The sequence below is a fragment of the Garra rufa genome, chromosome 6, assembly GCF_049309525.1.
Source record: "Garra rufa chromosome 6, GarRuf1.0, whole genome shotgun sequence".
NCBI lineage: Eukaryota > Metazoa > Chordata > Actinopteri > Cypriniformes > Cyprinidae > Garra > Garra rufa.
Genome location: NC_133366.1, coordinates 44318978 through 44336727, shown reverse-complemented (window position 1 = coordinate 44336727; position 17750 = coordinate 44318978). Strand labels below are relative to the sequence as shown.

Below are 17750 nucleotides of genomic sequence, written 5' to 3'. Positions count from 1 at the left end.
TCACATTCATTGGTCACTTCCTGTTTTGCTGAGCTGCCGTGTGGTTTGTGTTTTTAGCTCTCTGTGATTGTAGCTTTCTGGAGCTTGTTTTTCTTTAGAAATCTTTATCTTATTAATACTCTCTGCTGTTTAAAGTAATTAAAAACAGCTTTACTCCCAACAGACTTGTGAAATTATCCGTCACACTAATCTTTATCCGTCACCCGTTAACCACGACTGCAGTGGGTTAGCTATTTAGCTTAGCTATTTAGCTGGCGACTTGCATTTACATTTACGTTCTCTACTCGCGTCTACTACCGCTCTCCTTTCTCTCTCACGAACCGTTTCACTTTTATTCCACAACCACGATTTGCAACAAGTTAGCATTCAGGTAGCCGATTAGCTTGAGAATCGCGATTCCTTTTACGTCCTATTCACTCCGTTGTTCCTCCTCCCATACCTCTCTTCAAGAGTTCATCAAAACAACAGTGGTAAGTTGGAAACAATTCAGCAAAAACGGTGAGTAATGGCTTCTTCTCTTGCTATTGTTGTCTGCACCACTTGCCACATGTATAGCTTATCTATCTCTGTCGGCAGTGAGCCTTATACGTGTGATAAATGCAAGGAAATAGCTAGGCTGACAGAGAAGATTTCAGAACTAGAGACACACATCCAAACTTTAATGGAGGATAGTAAGAATGTGAGGGACTTAGATACGGCTTTGGATGTGACTAGTTCAGGGAGACATGCAGATTGTTCGTTTCCGGTAGTTACAGCGCCCGTGCAGCAGGGCAACTGGGTGACTGTGAGACAGCATAGTCATGAGTCAAAACACCGCTCTTCCGTTCTGATCAGAACATCAAACAGGTTCTCCCCACTCAGTGACGCACCCACTGAGAAACCTGATGAAAGTGCTCTAGTAATTGGCGATTCTATTGTAGGGAACGTGAAAATAGAGACTCCAGCCACCATAGTCCAGTGTTTACCGGGAGCCAGAGCACCTGACATCTTGGCAAATTTAAAAGTGCTGGCTAATGCTAAACGTAAATTCAGTAAGACTGTTATTCACGTCGGCACTAATGATGTTCGACTTCGCCAGTCGGAGATCACTAAAAATAATGTAAAAGAGGTGTGAGAACTTGCAAGTATGATGTCAGACACTGTAATATGCTCTGGTCCCCTCCCTGCTTATCGTGGTGACGAGATACACAGTAGACTGTGGTCACTCAATGGCTGGATGTCAAAGTGGTGCCCACGAAATAACATAGGTTTCATAGACAATTGGACAAGTTTCTGGGGCAGACCCGACCTGTTGAAAAGAGATGGTCTTCATCCCTCCGGATGTAGAGAATCTCTCCTATCTAGAAATATGGCACATAGTCTTAGCATTTGCACTTCACTAACTGGGGCCCAGGTCAGGAAGCAGACAGACTGGCTAAACCGACCGTCTGCTAGCCGCCTCACGTCACAGAAATCAGTTAATTCTCAGCACATAGAGACCCTAGATATCACACTATAGAGACTGTGTCTGTTCCCCGAAAATACAATAAACATCCAAAGCAATGTAAGAGTAACAATTTAATTGATGTTCAACAAATAAAAAATGTATATAATACTGAGAAACAAATGATAAAGCTTGACATATTAAATATCGGGTCACTTTCTACAAAAGCACTTTTTGTAAATGATATGATCACTGATCATAAGCTAGATGTGCTCTGTTTGACAGAAACCTGGCTAACCCCCAAAATTACTGTTATAAACATGTGCCACGTGTAAAAAGTAAGGGGGGAGGTGTTTGCACAATTTATAGCAATATGTTCAGTGTTTCTCAGAAAACGGGCTTTAAGTATAACTCGTTTGAAGTAATGGTGCTCCATATAACATTATCCAAAGAATCAAGTATTAATGATAAATCTCCTGTGACGTTTTTACTGGCTACTGTATACAGGCCACCAGGGCACCATACAGACTTTATTAAAGAATTTGCTGATTTTCTATCCAAATTAGTGTTGGCCGCAGGTAAAGTCTTAATAGATGGTGATTTTAACATCCATGTTGATAATGAAAAAGATGCATTGGGATCAGCATTTATAGACATTCTGAACTCAATTGGGGTTAGACAACACGTTTCAGGACCTACTCATTGCCGAAATCATACTTTAGATTTAATATTGTCACACGGAATTGATGTTAATGGCGTTGAAATTCTGATGATATCTCAGATCATTATCTAGTCTCGTGTATACTCCAGATAACTAAAACTGTAAAACTAACTCCTCGCTATAAGTACGGTAGAACCATTACTTCTACCACAAGAGACTGCTTTGTAAGTAACCTTCCTGATTTATCTGAATTCCTCAGCATATCCGATAGCTCAGGAAAACTTGATGATGCAACAGAAACTATTGACTCTTTTTTTTTTTTTTTTTTTTGCACTTTAGATATAGCTGGTCCTCTGTGGTTAAGAAAAATTAAGGAAAACAGTCCGGCGCCGTGGTATTCTGAACACACTTGCGCACTGAAGAGAGCACGAAGAAAAATGAAACGCAGCTGGAAGAAAACAAAACTAAAGGTTTTCCGTACAGCCTGGCGTGAATGTAACATATCCTAGAGACCATTCATGTGTGGGGTTGCTTCTCATCCAAGGGAGTGGGCTCACTCACAATTTTGCCCAAAAACACAGCCATGAATAAAGAATGATACCAAAACACCCTCCAACAGCAACTTCTTCCAACAATCCAACAACAGTTTGGTGAAGAACAATGCATTTCCCAGCACGATGGAGCATCGTGCCATAAGGCAAAAGTGATAAGTGGCTCGGGGACCAAAACGTTGAAATTTTGGGTCCATGGCCTGGAACCTCCCCAGATCTTAATCCCATTGAGAATTTGTGGTCAATCCTCAAGAGGCGGGTGGAGAAACAAAAACCCACTAATTCTGACAAACTCCAAGAAGTGATTATGAAAGAATGGGTTGCTATCAGTCAGGATTTGGCCCAGAAGTTGATTGAGAGCATTATATAGATCAGTGCTCTCACCACAGTTTTGAAAAATGCTCCAAAAGTGGGCGTGGTGCACAACACAGGCAACTTTGGGTTCAGACAGTTTAATTTCGCTCCCCACGAGTTTAAAACACAAATAAATACACATCCTTTTGCACTATGCATCGAAAACCTATATATGAACACACTGTTGCACCACTAATAACTGTTAAGGCTTATTTTGCCACGTTTATATAAGCCTTTTGATGGGTTGCGTCAAGGAAAAACCGCTTACACTTACTTTGTGAATAAGTCGCGTGTGCCGAACTCTTACACTCTCTTGCTGCGTCCCAATTCGCCTACTTATACTACCACCTAAACGTATGTACTCTTTTTGTGAAGAAAAAGTACATACTTTTGAGTATGTAGCAGAATAATAGGCAAGCTTTGGGACATACTACTTCGTCATAACTGCTTTTTTAACGGACGCTCTGTTGCTTAGTTACCTGAATCCTGTCACTGTTAAAACTGCCCTGTCAATCATCACAGTTAACATTATCTACATTTCGTTTAATTTGTTTAATTTAATTTTCCTACCGTATTAGAGAGAAATGAAGAGGCACGTTCTTTCAGGAGTCTTTCATGCCGAGAACTCTGCTCTTGTGTTTGCATAATTATGTATTTAAACGTTAATGACCAAACCTATCATTATAAAAGTTCATAATGTTGCTGCACATGAAATATAACGAGGATAACATTTAAAAAATATTTTTTATCAGGTTACACGCTGATTATTTATCACTCAAAATCCTTTCTATACCTGTCCATTGGTCGCGCATATCCTCCATGTTTGTAGTTTTTTTAACACCTTTTACACGTGTATGTAGTTCTCCTGATAGCTAGCTGCATTGACCCTGCCCTTGATAAAACACAGTGGTCCAAAGTACTTTTTTCAGATGAAAGCAAATTTTGCATGTCATTCAGAAATCAAGGTGCCAGAGTCTGGAGGAAGACTGGGGAGAGGGAAATGCCAAAATGCCCGAAGTCCAGTGTCAAGTACCCACAGTCAGTGATAGTCTGGGGTGCCATGTCAGCTGCTGGTGTTGGTCCACTGTGTTTTATCAAGGGCAGGGTCAATGCAGCTAGCTATCAGGAGATTTTGGAGCACTTCATGCTTCCATCTGCTGAAAAGCTTTATGGAGATGAAGATTTCATTTTTCAGCACGACCTGGCACCTGCTCACAGTGCCAAAACCACTGGTAAATGGTTTACTGACCATGGTATTACTGTGCTCAATTGGCCTGCCAACTCTCCTGACCTGAACCCCATAGAGAATCTGTGGGATATTGTGAAGAGAAAGTTGAGAGACGCAAGACCCAACACTCTGGATGAGCTTAAGGCCGCTATCGAAGCATCCTGGGCCTCCATAACACCTCAGCAGTGCCACAGGCTGATTGCCTCCATGCCACGCCGCATTGAAGCAGTCATTTCTGCAAAAGGATTCCCGACCAAGTACTGAGTGCATAACTGAACATAATTATTTGAAGGTTGACTTTTTTTGTATTAAAAACACTTTTCTTTTATTGGTCGGATGAAATATGCTAATTTTTTGAGATAGGAATTTTGGGTTTTCATGAGCTGTATGCCAAAATCATCAATATTAAAACAATAAAAGGCTAGAACTACTTTCAAATGTGTGTAATGAATCTAAAATATATGAAAGTCTAATGTTTATCAGTACATTACAGAAAATAATGAACTTTATCACAATATGCTAATTTTTTGAGAAGGACCTGTACATTCCTGTATCATGCAAGAACTGAAGAACTGCATCAGATACCAGGTTATGCTTGTCACTGTATCCAAATAAAGAAGTAACAGAAAAATGTTTAACTCCAAGTTCTGCCAATTTACAAAAAAGTGTTTTTCTTTCTACATTGTACTTCCTGCATTCCAAAAAAACATGTCTAATTGTTTCCATACTCCCACATTCACATAGACCAGAAATATATGTTTTCCTATAACCCACAATGCCCCAACCTACAGGACGGACAGGTACAAAACATTTTTATTTATTTTTTACTTTTGTTTGAAAAAATAGACTATAGACTATACTCGCAGTTATCTTAAAACATAACATTTTATGTTAAAAAATGATCATAAGATACATAACAGGTTTAAACATGGACTTTAAAATTTTCAATAATGTTTTGAATTGTGTTACATGAGACATGACAAGTAATAAAATACACAATCAGAAAACAAATGAAAAAAATAGCCTGTAATTTTATTCTTCAGAAAAAAGTTCTCAAGAATGTATTTAAGCAATTCTTAATAATTATTCAATGATTCACGTTTGTATTTATTCAAGATGTTCATGAATCCAGCCCCAGGAGGAAGATTGTGTGTAGTTTTAGGGCATGACACATGCAAAGCTTTGTTTACCTATCAAAAGCACTGTATTTGAGTACTAAAGTAAATACAACACTGTGCACCTTCTGAATACACATGCATACAACTAGTTCTGAAATTATGTTGGTTTAAGGATGAAATGTGCAAAGCCTGTTCTTCAGAATAGCTTGCTGTCTCCTGTGAACATGAACATACTTGACACTTTAAATTTTCCATCATTGTGGTATTTATCAAACATGTTTTAAAAGCCTGAAAATGGCCTTTGACTCTATTGATTATTTCCTATGGGTAATGTATGATTATCAACAGGAAATTATAGAGACTGGGAGTTATCTGGTATTCATGAAAACCCCTGGATAAAGGTTCTTTGAGCATTTCGCACCTTTCTCATCAAGCCTGCTTTCGACCCTGCAGCAGCTTTTGGCAACAGGATATGATTCTTCTGGATATCTATTACAAGTAATACCAGTTGGATAAAACATTTATATCTTTTGAGCAGTTCATTGATTTTTAGGAAAGAGAAAAAAGCAGACAATTAAACATTAAAAGTTTGAACTGCATTTAATTAATTATAAATGAATAGGGGACATGTTATAGTCCACTTAACTTAAAAGAAAAAGAAATACATAATTCATGTTTTAAGAATCATCAAATAGCCTTTAAACATTATTCTGTATTTACCTAATCCATATACAGAGAAAAAATACAGAGAAAAAATGTTGTGTTAACTAGGTTAGGATCACAGCAGGAGTCTGGATTTAACATACAATAAAGATCTGGCCTCAAAATGTTTAGGTAAACAAACTGCTTTTGTAGCATTAAAGAATGACAGAACCTGCTGTTGTTAACCTCAACCTGCCTGTTTGCCAACTTTGTGTTCAGTTCCTTAACATGTACTAGGTCAAAGTCTGTGAATGAAAATCTGTAACCTTGGTTAGGTGTGGTCTGAAGAATATAGTAAAATAGAAGATTGTAGTAATCCAAAAGTAGAAAAAACATTCAGTTTTTAGAGGGTAATTTGTAATCACTCATCCAGAAGTGTCTCAGGTTTGTCGTATTCAAATAATCTAAAGTCTGTTTCATAAAGATGGTACAGTTTTCTCCTGTCAGCTACTGAAATGTTTGCAAACCATTCTTGTTCCCAATCTAGCGCTGTCCTGTTCTCGTACCCTGGGGGAAAGTGAATGTAATCACCCAGCCCAAGAATCTTTAACAAATGTTCTGTATCTTCATCAAGAGTTTCCAGTTTCCCAATAAAGTCATACTCAATTTGGCACGGATGGCAGAGTCTGTACATCTGCTGCCAATGCTCATTGAATGGTTTCTCCTCCTCAGTCTGTGGATCTAACAGGTACTTAATAAAGTGAGTAAAGGACAATCTAATACCTGCAGCGAAGGCCTCTTCAACAGAGTCAGGGGGGTTTGAAATATTAGCGTAACGTTGAAGCATTACAGAGCCATACAGGTTGTAGAAATACTCATCAGCCTTAACAAACTTGTCCCGAAAAGCAGAAATAAGCCGTACAAAAGGATCCCGTACAAAAAGGAACTTTGTGTAGTTCTTCAGTTTGTGATGCATCAGAGGACGGGAGTAACGTCCAAAGCGCATCCAAAGCTTGTTGAACGTCTTATGCAATGTTGAATTATGGATTATCGTTGATGGTATGTCAAGAGGATCCAGATATGGAGCTCCATCAGGTGCCTTCAGGTTCTGGCTGAGCACAAACATAACTCGTTTCCAGTTGGTACATGCTACCTTCGGTACAAAACAGTAAATAACACCATGATGATCATCCACAATCAGATGGTTTAGGGCTTTGTTTGGAATCTGGTCAAATGTGATTGATTTCTCTGTAAAATTCAGGCCGCTATTGGCCGAGCAAAGCTCTCTTATAATATGCCTTCGATGTTCTTGGCGCATTTTGAGCTTTGTGAAATCTGGTGATGAAGCCGTTTGCAGGTAAAAAGTTGTATGTCTGCTTGCTTCCCAGCAAATTGTGATCAAAAAGAATGTGATCAAAACTGTTCCCAAAAGAAAGATACATTGGAGCTTCCTCAGCATTCCCATTTTGCCAGGAGTTTATACCAGTTCTAAATACTAAACATTATTGTCTCATAAATGAAACAAGGTAAGAATTCTGAGGAAAAACACATAAATAAAGACATGTATGATTAAGTCAGAATTCACAATCTACCACCACAAAACATGATCCATCACTGCACTGTACTTGTACATTTTAGAATGTTCCAAATTAAAACTCTTGACAGTGTGTACAGCATAAACACTCTGCCTTGTAACTTTTGCCTTTCTTGCTTTCCTAGATTTGCAATTGTAATATTATTAAACAAATCAGATTGTAAATGACCAGGGTGATTTAGTTAAAACAAATAAGGAAATGCTTTGTTAGACTATAAATACCACATTATAGTATAAACATTATATGCTCTCACGGATTTTCGTTGTTCTAAATCTTTCTAAATAATGCAGTATTGTTTAACAGATATATTCTAAGTAATATAAGCCTCAATTATCGCTGTGATAACATAAACAACACACCATAGCGTATGAGTGTTAGTTGGGCTACTTCTTAAAGTAAACACTTAACCATTGTTCACTCACTCTTAATAGAATCGTCTTATCCTGATGTTTTTCTAGTGCCATATGGTCTCTTCCTTTTTCGAAACACAAAAGAAGACGACGTGTTCGTGGCGCTTTTTATGACTTCAATCTGGATCCTGCACTTGTCTTGTGTGCGTGTCGGGGGAGGAGCTGGAGCTCCAGCTCCCCCTTGCTGGAGGTAATGGGTGGAGATAGACACCTAACCACACCCTAACCCTACCCCTTACCCTATCCCTACCCATTTGTTCACTCAGAGGTGGAGCTGGACATCAAGAGAGGTGGAGCTGGAGGCCATTTGGCTCTGCAGTGAGCAGTACTTGTTTTCGGGGTGTGCCAGAGTCAGAGCCACACCAATGAGTATAGAATACCAAGAGGCGAAACTCTGTTGCTGTTTTGGTAACAGCAACAGCGCGGCCGCCATTCTGGAGTGAAAATTCCAACTGGACAACAGCACAGAAGCAGACAGAATGACAACGAAACAGAAGTCAAAGTGGAAATAAAAGAACGCAATGACTGCAGGGAGGTAGTGTGTGACCTTAAAAAGTGCAAAAAGTCACTCTACACCGTTAGATTTATTTTACGGATCAGAATTCATCATATCTTACGCACCCAAAATTTTCACAGCCAATTCAGAAGTGCAATAGACAATTTCTCAAATTAAGTCATCAGTAAATGTTGTGACTACTACAGTAAAAGTTGTATTGTATTATTATTTATGTTTTATGTTATCAATTGTGGAATCCAGTTATTACATTTGAGGCAGCCTGCTGTATTTTTATTTTATGCAACTTAATGCATTTACTATTACTATTATTATTTACTATTATAGGTCTGAAATATATATTGTATTTATACATTATATTATACGTGTTCAACCCATGGATCACACTACAAATATCGATGATCTTACAGAACATGATGTATTGCTGTGTCTTTCATAACTAAATAATTAAATAATTTTGGAGTTTTTAGTCATGCTTTAAGGGACATTAATATAAGATAATACTGCAAAAACAGTTTACTGTTAAGCTGTTATATTCCTGTCATATATTTATTGTCTAACATTCCCACTTTTCTGATGCATGTCCTTAATTTAATTATATATGTTGGTATTAGTTCAGCGTTTATAATGCTAGAGCAAAGATTTTGCGAAAAATAAATGCAAGACAAAGTCTGTTTTTGATAATATACGTAATTTTGTGTTGTCAAATTTTTTAATTGCATTAATAACAAAGGTTAGGGTACGTACAAAACATACAAAAATATGGTGGCCGAGAGAGGTCAACGCGCTGCAAACTTAAGAAAATACATGCAAACAGAAAAAACGACAACAAATTAAGAAAACATCTTCATCAGTTTGACAACACAGGCGCTGCAAATCCTCGCAACGCAAACACAAATACAGAAACGCGCTGCAAATTCTCACAACACAACCAAACTCAGAAATGCGCTGCGAACATACGAAGACGCTGCAAACTAACAAACGCGCTGCATATAGCACGGTCCACAACGGAAATGTTTCAGGGGGACCTCAAAAAGTGACGAACTCATCTGGGACCTGATTATTTATATCACTATATTACCTGATTATTTATATCACTATCACCTTTAAGTGATACTATACTATCACTAAAAGGTGATAGTTCACCGATAACACCTCTACTCTGACCAACAGCCACTGAACAAATAATCAGGTCCCAGATGGGTTCGTCACTTTTTGAAGTCCCCCTGAAACATTCCGTTGTGGACCGTGCTATATGCAGCGCGTTCGTGTGTTTGCAGAGCGTTCCTGCGTTCGCAGCGCGTTTCTGAGTTTGGTTGTGTTGTGAGAATTTGCAGCGCGTATCCGTATTTGTGTTTGCGTTGCGAGGATTTGCAGCGCCCGTGTTGTCAAACTGATGAAGATGTTTTCTTAATTTGTTGTCGTTTTTTCTGTTTGCATGTGTTTTCTTAAGTTTGCAGCGCGTTGACCTCTCTCGGCCACCGTACAAAAATCCTTTTAATAACAAACGAGTTATGGTTTAATAATTAACAGAAGTAGCCTAATATAATACAAAAATTCTTAAGAAATAAACGGAAAGGAGTAATAAAAATTTTTTTTAAAATGTTGTCATGATTCAGGTTGTGTATTTTAGCTTTAAAGTACTTTTTTTTTAAACAAAGCAGCTGATATTTGCCATGTTGCAATGGAACGTTCTATTGACTTTTACTTCTTGTCAGTATAAGTTCTTTGGCCATACAGAGAGGTATGTCTCTGTATGGCTCTGGCCAGAGTAAACTACTCTTCTTCTTTCTCGTTTTTTATTGACGGCTCGCTTCTTAGAGCATTACCGCCATCTACTGTGAGCAATGAATCAGAGATTTGTAATTTCCCTCATCCCAGATTCAGGACCCGGCCTTTCGATGTTGCTGCGTGTTCAGCTCCTCCATCTACAGCCCAGGTCCTTTCCAGACTAGGGACGAGGGATGATGATAATAATAATAATAATAATAATAATAATAATAATAATAATAATAATAATAATAATAATAGTACTATTACTACTAAAATTAATAATAACCCCAATAATAATAATCTTTATATTCTATGAATTACTGAGTTCTTTTTAGAAATCTTACTAATAGATTATCACTTCCTACTGGATTTAAAAGTTCTTTTAATGTTAATTGCTGCACACCATTTTTCTGAAGTTCTTCAATTATTTTCCTTCTATCCTCAGCATATTTATTGCACTGAATGAGAACATGTTCTACTGTTTCTCTGACTCCACACCAATCACACAACCCTGTTGGATGATTTCCTGTTATATTTAATGTTGCATTAAGTCCCGTATGCCCCAGCCTTAGTCTTGATAGAACACAGTCTTCCTTTCTACTTCCTCTTGAATTCCTTCCTTTGTTTACCGATGATTGTATTGAGTACAGATGCCTAAGTAAACTACTTCTATCACATGCTTGTTTAAATAGCATAGCCTGTATGTTAAATAATTATGTAAAACGTGTATCATATTTTAAGTAATATTAGCCTACCAACTGCACTCTACATGTCAATACATCCTATAAAAGAGTTTAAATAGGTAACATGTATGCATTAAAACGATAAACAATGCTGTAAATGACAAATAAAGTAAAAATAAAAAGAAAGTTATCATGCAAACCAATGGTTGTGTGGGGTATTTACATAAATTTAGATGTTAATCTGTAAACATTATTTCACGTATAAAGTAAAAAAAAATAAGCGATATTATAATAAAAATGAATTAACCCATTACCTGGGTTAATGATGCGTTAAATAAACTCAATTTGCTAGGTAAAATTAACCTCAAATGTGTTCTGGCCTATATTTACCCAGCCCTTGGGGTTCATTTTCATTTTAACCCAAGGTTTTGGCCTGTTTATTTTGTAGCACCAAGCCATTTTTTTTTTTTTTTTTACACTCTAAAAAGTGCTGGGTTATTTTTGTAAACACATTGCTGGGTTAATTGTGCTGGGTCAAAATGTTGGGTTGTTTGAGGCACTGTAAACACACAGTTGGGTTGATCATGCTGGGTCAAATGGACTATAAGGGGTTCTTTCACTATGAACACCTGGGTTGGGTTATTTTGACCCAACCGGTTTGTTTATTTTTTTCACTTCATCGAACATTCTGGATTCTTCACTCGTCTCCTCCCCAGGCGGTCACGCACCTCGCAGCAAGCAGGATTATAAGGTAAATTAATATGATTATATCATTATTTACCTTTATTTTTAATAAGTTGTGTTTTAGAGCACACTGATTTCACTGTTTAATGCAATATTTGATATGTCGCTGTGCGGGGTTGGCATTTTATTCCGTGAATGACGAACGTTGTAAGTTAACTTAAGCAGCCTAGCCCTAGCGATGTACTTTTTTGCCTCAACAATCGCTTTATTGTTATATAAAGTGTGTGTGTGTGTGTGTGTGTGTGTGTGTGTGTGTGTGTGTGTGTGTGTGTGTGTGTAGTGTTATTTGTATAACTTACAGTATACATGGCCTTTATTTTAACGCCTTATGGAAAGAGTAGGTCAGAAATACGGGGGTAAGTTCCTTTACTGTCTGCATACTGTATGGCTTTGTAATGTTTTGTCAAAATTAGATAATTTCATACAAAAATTTATCTTTTAAGGGCATATTTTTTCAAGTAAATGTCTGCGACGTGCCGAATCCAACGATAGATCCATATGTTTTATGTTGAGCATTTTCGCGCTTTTTTCCTTGAGGTAACTTATCTGCATTAGCTAAAACGCTATGTCCCTTACTTTAATAATGTTAAACCACAATATGACTGGTATGTACTATTGTTTATTACTTAAATGTAATGTTGTCTTAGCTACAGTATGTAAAGTTAGACTTAATTTCTCGTGGTGTATGTGGACGTTCACATGTCGTGTTTTTTGCGCACTGAAGTTTGTTATTTCAGATGTAGATGCCAATATACGCTCGTAATGGAAGCTCGTTTTTCCAGGCACGGGACATGGTTGCTTAGCAACGGCAGACGCCATGTGAGAGCAAGCTGCGTTTTGGAAAGAATGAGAAAGCGACGCGTCTTGCGTTTTCACGCGTTTTTAGGCGCGGCATGTGAACGGCATTTTAGTGAATGCCTGTGTTGCATTACAAACTAGGAGACCAGTATAAACCTTAAACTTATTGAACCACATTTGTTTTTCAGATTTTATCAGATTTCACAAGACTTTAGGAAGCTATATCCAGAGGCAGACTTTTTGAAGACTGGGCTACAGTTGCAGACCTAATTCTTGCGAGTGCTCAGCAAGGGATAAGGTGACATGACTTAAGGTAAGCTTTTTCTTATAATATGTCAATCTATAAAAAACATATGCAACTGTATTTGACACACATCAACTGGTAAATACAATGGTACAGTAACACTTAACTAGTTGCTTATTAGCTTGTATATTGGCTGTTAATTAGTACTTATGAAGCACAAACTGATGCCTTATTCTGCATGAGCATATTCTACATCCCTGAATCTGACCCCGTACCTAAACTTAACCTGCAGTAGTTGAATGAGGGTGGGAATTAATTTGCATTATTTAAAGGAATGAAGAAATCTTCATATGAAAGTGTTTCAGTTTGTTGTTTTGATTATAAAATATGTTTCACAGTTTGCATATTATTCCTATGGTTTAGATGCTAAAGGGGAAAGTGCTTTCAAAGTCCTGCCCACTCTGGATAAAAGGTCTTCAGACCCACAACCACGGAATCCCGGAGGCCATTCATTGACGTACAACCTGTAAGTTTTGTTTTACGTTTTCTGCTCTAATAAGGGTGTGTATATATATATAAACACAGTGGTGGCCAAAATTATTATAACAGTAGTATTTTCACCAGCTAAAAAATGATTTTAAGTCAGTGTTTGTTATCTTTTGCTGTAGTGTGTCAGTAAGAAATATCAGTTTACATTTCCAAACATTCATTTTGCCTTTAATTGTGATAATCCAGTGAGGTTTTTGTTTGCACAACAGCCAATCCTCCACACAGAGATCTGATCTCATCATCATCCAGTCTGTCTGGAATGACATGAAGAAACAGAACAAACTGAGACAGACTATATCCAGAAGAACTGTGACAACATCTCCAAGATGCTTCAAGAGACCTACCTGCAAAGCTACCTGAAAAACTATGTGCAAGTGCACCTAGTGTAGGGCAAAAGCTGCTTTAAACGTAAAAGGATGGTCAAACCAAATGTTGATTTAATTTAGTTAATCAAGGTTAATTGATAAAGAACATTTATTTATGACATTATTTGTGACAGCATCATTTTATGACATTTTTAGACAAGTGCTTAAAACTTTTAACAGTACTGTAGCTTTGCAGTAAGGTCTCTTGGAGCATCTTGGAGACGCTGTCACAGTTCTTCTGGATGATGATGAGAACAGATCCTGTGTGGAGCACTGGCTGTTGTGCAAACAAAAATATCACTGGATTATCACAATTAATGGCAAAATGAATGAAAATGTAAACCGATATTTCCTACTGACACACTACAGCAAAAGATAGAAATCACTGACTTAAAACCTTATTTAGCTGGTGAAAATACTAGTGTTCTAATAATTTTGACCACAACTGTATGAAAAGTTGAGAAGCAAAATGAGCATTTATTTCATGCTTCTGTTTATGTTCATAAAATACACTTAACTTAAAATGTTAGTTATGTTGCAAGACTAAATGCCGTATAATTAACAGGTGGGGACCAACATGGTGGATTTGAGCCTTGGGATGAGACAACATTTCTAGACCTTCGCCATTGTTCCAGGCCATGCCATTGAAGCGGACTTGTTGCCTGGGAATTTCTCCAGCTTGCAGTATATCATATTGATGGACATAAGTCTTCATGTGTGAAGTTTTTGAGGGCAAAATTTTTTTTTTTTTTTTTTCATCCACTTGTAACATGTTTTAAATTGTAAGAATTGTCTGGTGGACTCTTTGTTTGGCTTAGTTTTAATGGCACGATGTTTGGAATGATTCTAATGTGGTAATAATTCATTTTTGAGTGTTCTGCTGCTGCAATGTTGACATAAAGAATAGGAATATATTGTGCCTTGTTTACAGTTTTGTGATTAAAGGAAACTGATCTACTAAAACCGTTATTTGTGTCTGTAAGTGTGGGACAAAATGTGTGACAGCTGCACCTATTTGAAAACTGTATTAAAAAGAAATATGAAAACTCATTAAATTGACATTTACAGATGCATTTTTTTGTGTTGTGTAACTGTATTACAGAAAAACAATAATAATTTTACATTCTTTTGTGATTTATATATTATTATTGGTAAATATAAAGGTAGCAAGGCAATTAGACAACAAATAACCCAATATTTAGGTAGTGTTTAACCCAGCAACACAGTTAATCTGACCCACTGGTTGGGTCAAATAAACAACCCAGCATTTTGGGTCAAATTATTTAACCCAGCACTTGGGTCAAAACAACCCAACGCGTGTTCTGTCCCATAGTTACCCAGCAGCTGGGTTATGGTTGGGTTATTTTTTAACCCAGCACTTTTTAGAGTGTAATGAATGAATGAATGAATGAACGAATAAGCAAATACATATATTTAGCAGACATAGTCTTAAGTATCTGACCAATTACAGGTAGGTGAAGACTGTACCAGCTTTTTGTGATATATAAATTTTATAAAGCGCCTACCTATGGACACACTGGATTACCATGCATTTGTAAACATTGTGTTAAAATAATTTAACGTAAGAATAACATTATTTATGCCTTATTGTTACATTTTAAATTAGTAAGTGGTGTTACAAATCGATATTTGTTCTGGAACATGAAAGTTGGTTCACTTCAGAGCAGCTGACTCTCTGAGATAGGGCCGATTGCAGAACAGCAGAACCATACGTCACAGCAGTCACACGGCAGCAGCGCCACGGCAGCAGGCTCAGACGGTAGTGGGCGGAGTCTCCATCTGAGATCGAAAGTGGGTGAAAATAATGATCAACTTATAGACCTTTTTCCTGAGTAAACGATGAGCGCCGCCATTACGAATTCTAACGTCAGATTGAATGCTTTTCTGTTCCGGTCTCCATAGGAACCCATTCAAATAGCGTCCATCTGTTTTTAATGTAGCTAACGTCCGCTGCTTCGTGTCATCTACACACTCATTAAAGTGAGGCACTGACAAATTACGGTCATTGCGACATTGCCAAGTGATGGCGCTATGGAGCCATGTGCTTTTTAAAAACATTTTAATAGGTTTAACATTAGTTTATTAGCTCGGAATATACCCTAATTTGACTAGAAACAATGCAGACCGGAAATGCAAAGCATTCTTTCAGTTAAGAGTCGGACTTACTTCCGCGTTCAGGAAAAACGTCTATATTTTTCCATATATTTTTAAACAGTATAAACGGAGTACAAAGCTCAAACAAAAAACAAAACAAAACTTGAGCAATAGAATGTTTTTATTTAGTTAAACTATATTTTTTACCTAATCATTTCAGTATTAACCAATTTTTCATTGTACATAACACCATGTACTATACACTATACCCATCATAAACTGGATTTTCCAAAAAAAAAAAATTACAAAATCAAACAAAACATATAGCACAGAAGGCACACATTTAACAACAATAATAACCACACATTACTCACCTAACTAACTTAGTTTAAACCTAAATAAATCAAAACTCTTTAAACATGCAATTAATCCAGAGGCATGATTTGTTCACACACTCATTAAGGAAATGTCCATATCATCCTTAAATTCAAAGTGAAACATGAAGGGCTCTTTGGCCAGCAGACTCTCATCATTTGTTTCTGCCATTATAAAAGTTCATTATGTTGCTGCACATGAAATATAACGCGAATAACATTAAATAAATATATTTTTTTATAAGGTTACACACTGATTATTTATAACTTAAACCCCATTTTTCTACCCATCCGTTGGTCGCGCATATACGCCATGTTTGTAGTTTTTTACACTTTTTATGCGTATTTGTAGTTCTAATCAAATCCTCGTTCAACACTCAATGTGTTGTGGGCAATATAATAGCCGTTAGAGTGCGCATTAATCCGTACTTCGAATTCTAAAGGTAAATTGTAGTAGACCGTCCGGAAATCTTTGGAATACTTTTTAGGACATACCAATTCTATTTTCGAATACTATTTAGGACGGATATTTTGTGGGACCTGATTGGGCTGCAGCAGGAGACTCCGCCCACTACCGTCTGAGCCTGCTGCCGTGGCGCTGCTGCCGTGTGACTGCTGTGACGTATGGTTCTGCTGTTCTGCAATCAGTCATTATCTCTGCAATCAGTCATTATTGGACTCTCTTGAAGGACCTGCACTATGTTATGTTCGACACCGAAGCTCCAAAGCTTGTATAAAAACGACGCACAGTTTGACTACAAACACCATGTTAAACTAGTTAGTATAAAAAAACCTATAGCTAGATTGTCGTTACCATGGTTTAACTATAGTAACCACGTTTTATGGTTTTGTTTGAAGTTAAAATATGGTTAGTTTTCGAACGGGAATAAACAGATCATAGATTTAATTTATGAATTTATGTTTTATTTGTTTAACTTATTTTAGTGCCAGTACACCGACACAAATTAATGACTTTGACAATGACCATTATAAAATATAAAAACCAGTTGTAGAACCAGATGTGAACCAGTGGCTGTTATGGAACATAGCACTTTGGAAAGTGTTATTCGTTTTTATGACCACTAGATGGCCACATCATAAACAGTTTTGAAAAGCTTCGAGTAATAACCAAACTATGGAAGTTTTTTCCTAACAAAATTAAAATGAAAATTCAAATGCCTAAAAAGATCAAATAATAAATCAAAATCTCAAAACAACTCCTCAAATGATAAATCAAATGCTCAAATTAATAAATAATAAATCAAACTCTTAAAATGGCTTCTCAAATGAGAAATCAAATGTTCAAATGCGATTTCATTTTCTCATTTGGGGAAGCATAAACTGTATCAAAAATCAAATTAAAAATCTTTTGTATTTTATATTTAATTTTCATTATTAACCCAGTATAAACCTGTCATAATTAAATCTATAATTCAGTGCTCAAATCATAAATCAAATGCTCATACCGACATGACAAATAGTAAATCAAATTCTCAAACCAACATCGCAAATGGCAAATCAAATGCTCGTACAGACATCGCAAATGATAAATAAAATACTCAAACGGAAACCGCAAAAGGCAAATCAAATGCTCAAAGTATAAATCAAA

At 36.9% G+C, this 17750-nt stretch overlaps 1 protein-coding gene and 1 long non-coding RNA gene across 2 annotated transcripts; one reads left to right on the top strand and one right to left on the bottom strand.

Annotated features, from left to right (window-relative positions):
- Positions 1-5963: 5963 nt before the first annotated feature.
- Positions 5964-7480, bottom strand: LOC141337398 (carbohydrate sulfotransferase 12-like). Its single transcript, XM_073843210.1, has one exon. It carries the CDS (start codon positions 7440-7442, stop codon positions 6399-6401), a length of 1044 nt encoding a protein of 347 aa, XP_073699311.1. The 5' UTR covers positions 7443-7480; the 3' UTR covers positions 5964-6398.
- Positions 7481-11481: 4001 nt separating this feature from the next.
- On the top strand, positions 11482-14590 carry LOC141336074 (uncharacterized). The gene is made up of 4 exons (XR_012355686.1): positions 11482-11703; positions 12683-12807; positions 13162-13264; positions 14218-14590. It is a non-coding gene; the product is annotated as an uncharacterized lncRNA (long non-coding RNA).
- The last annotated feature ends 3160 nt before the right edge of the window (positions 14591-17750 follow it).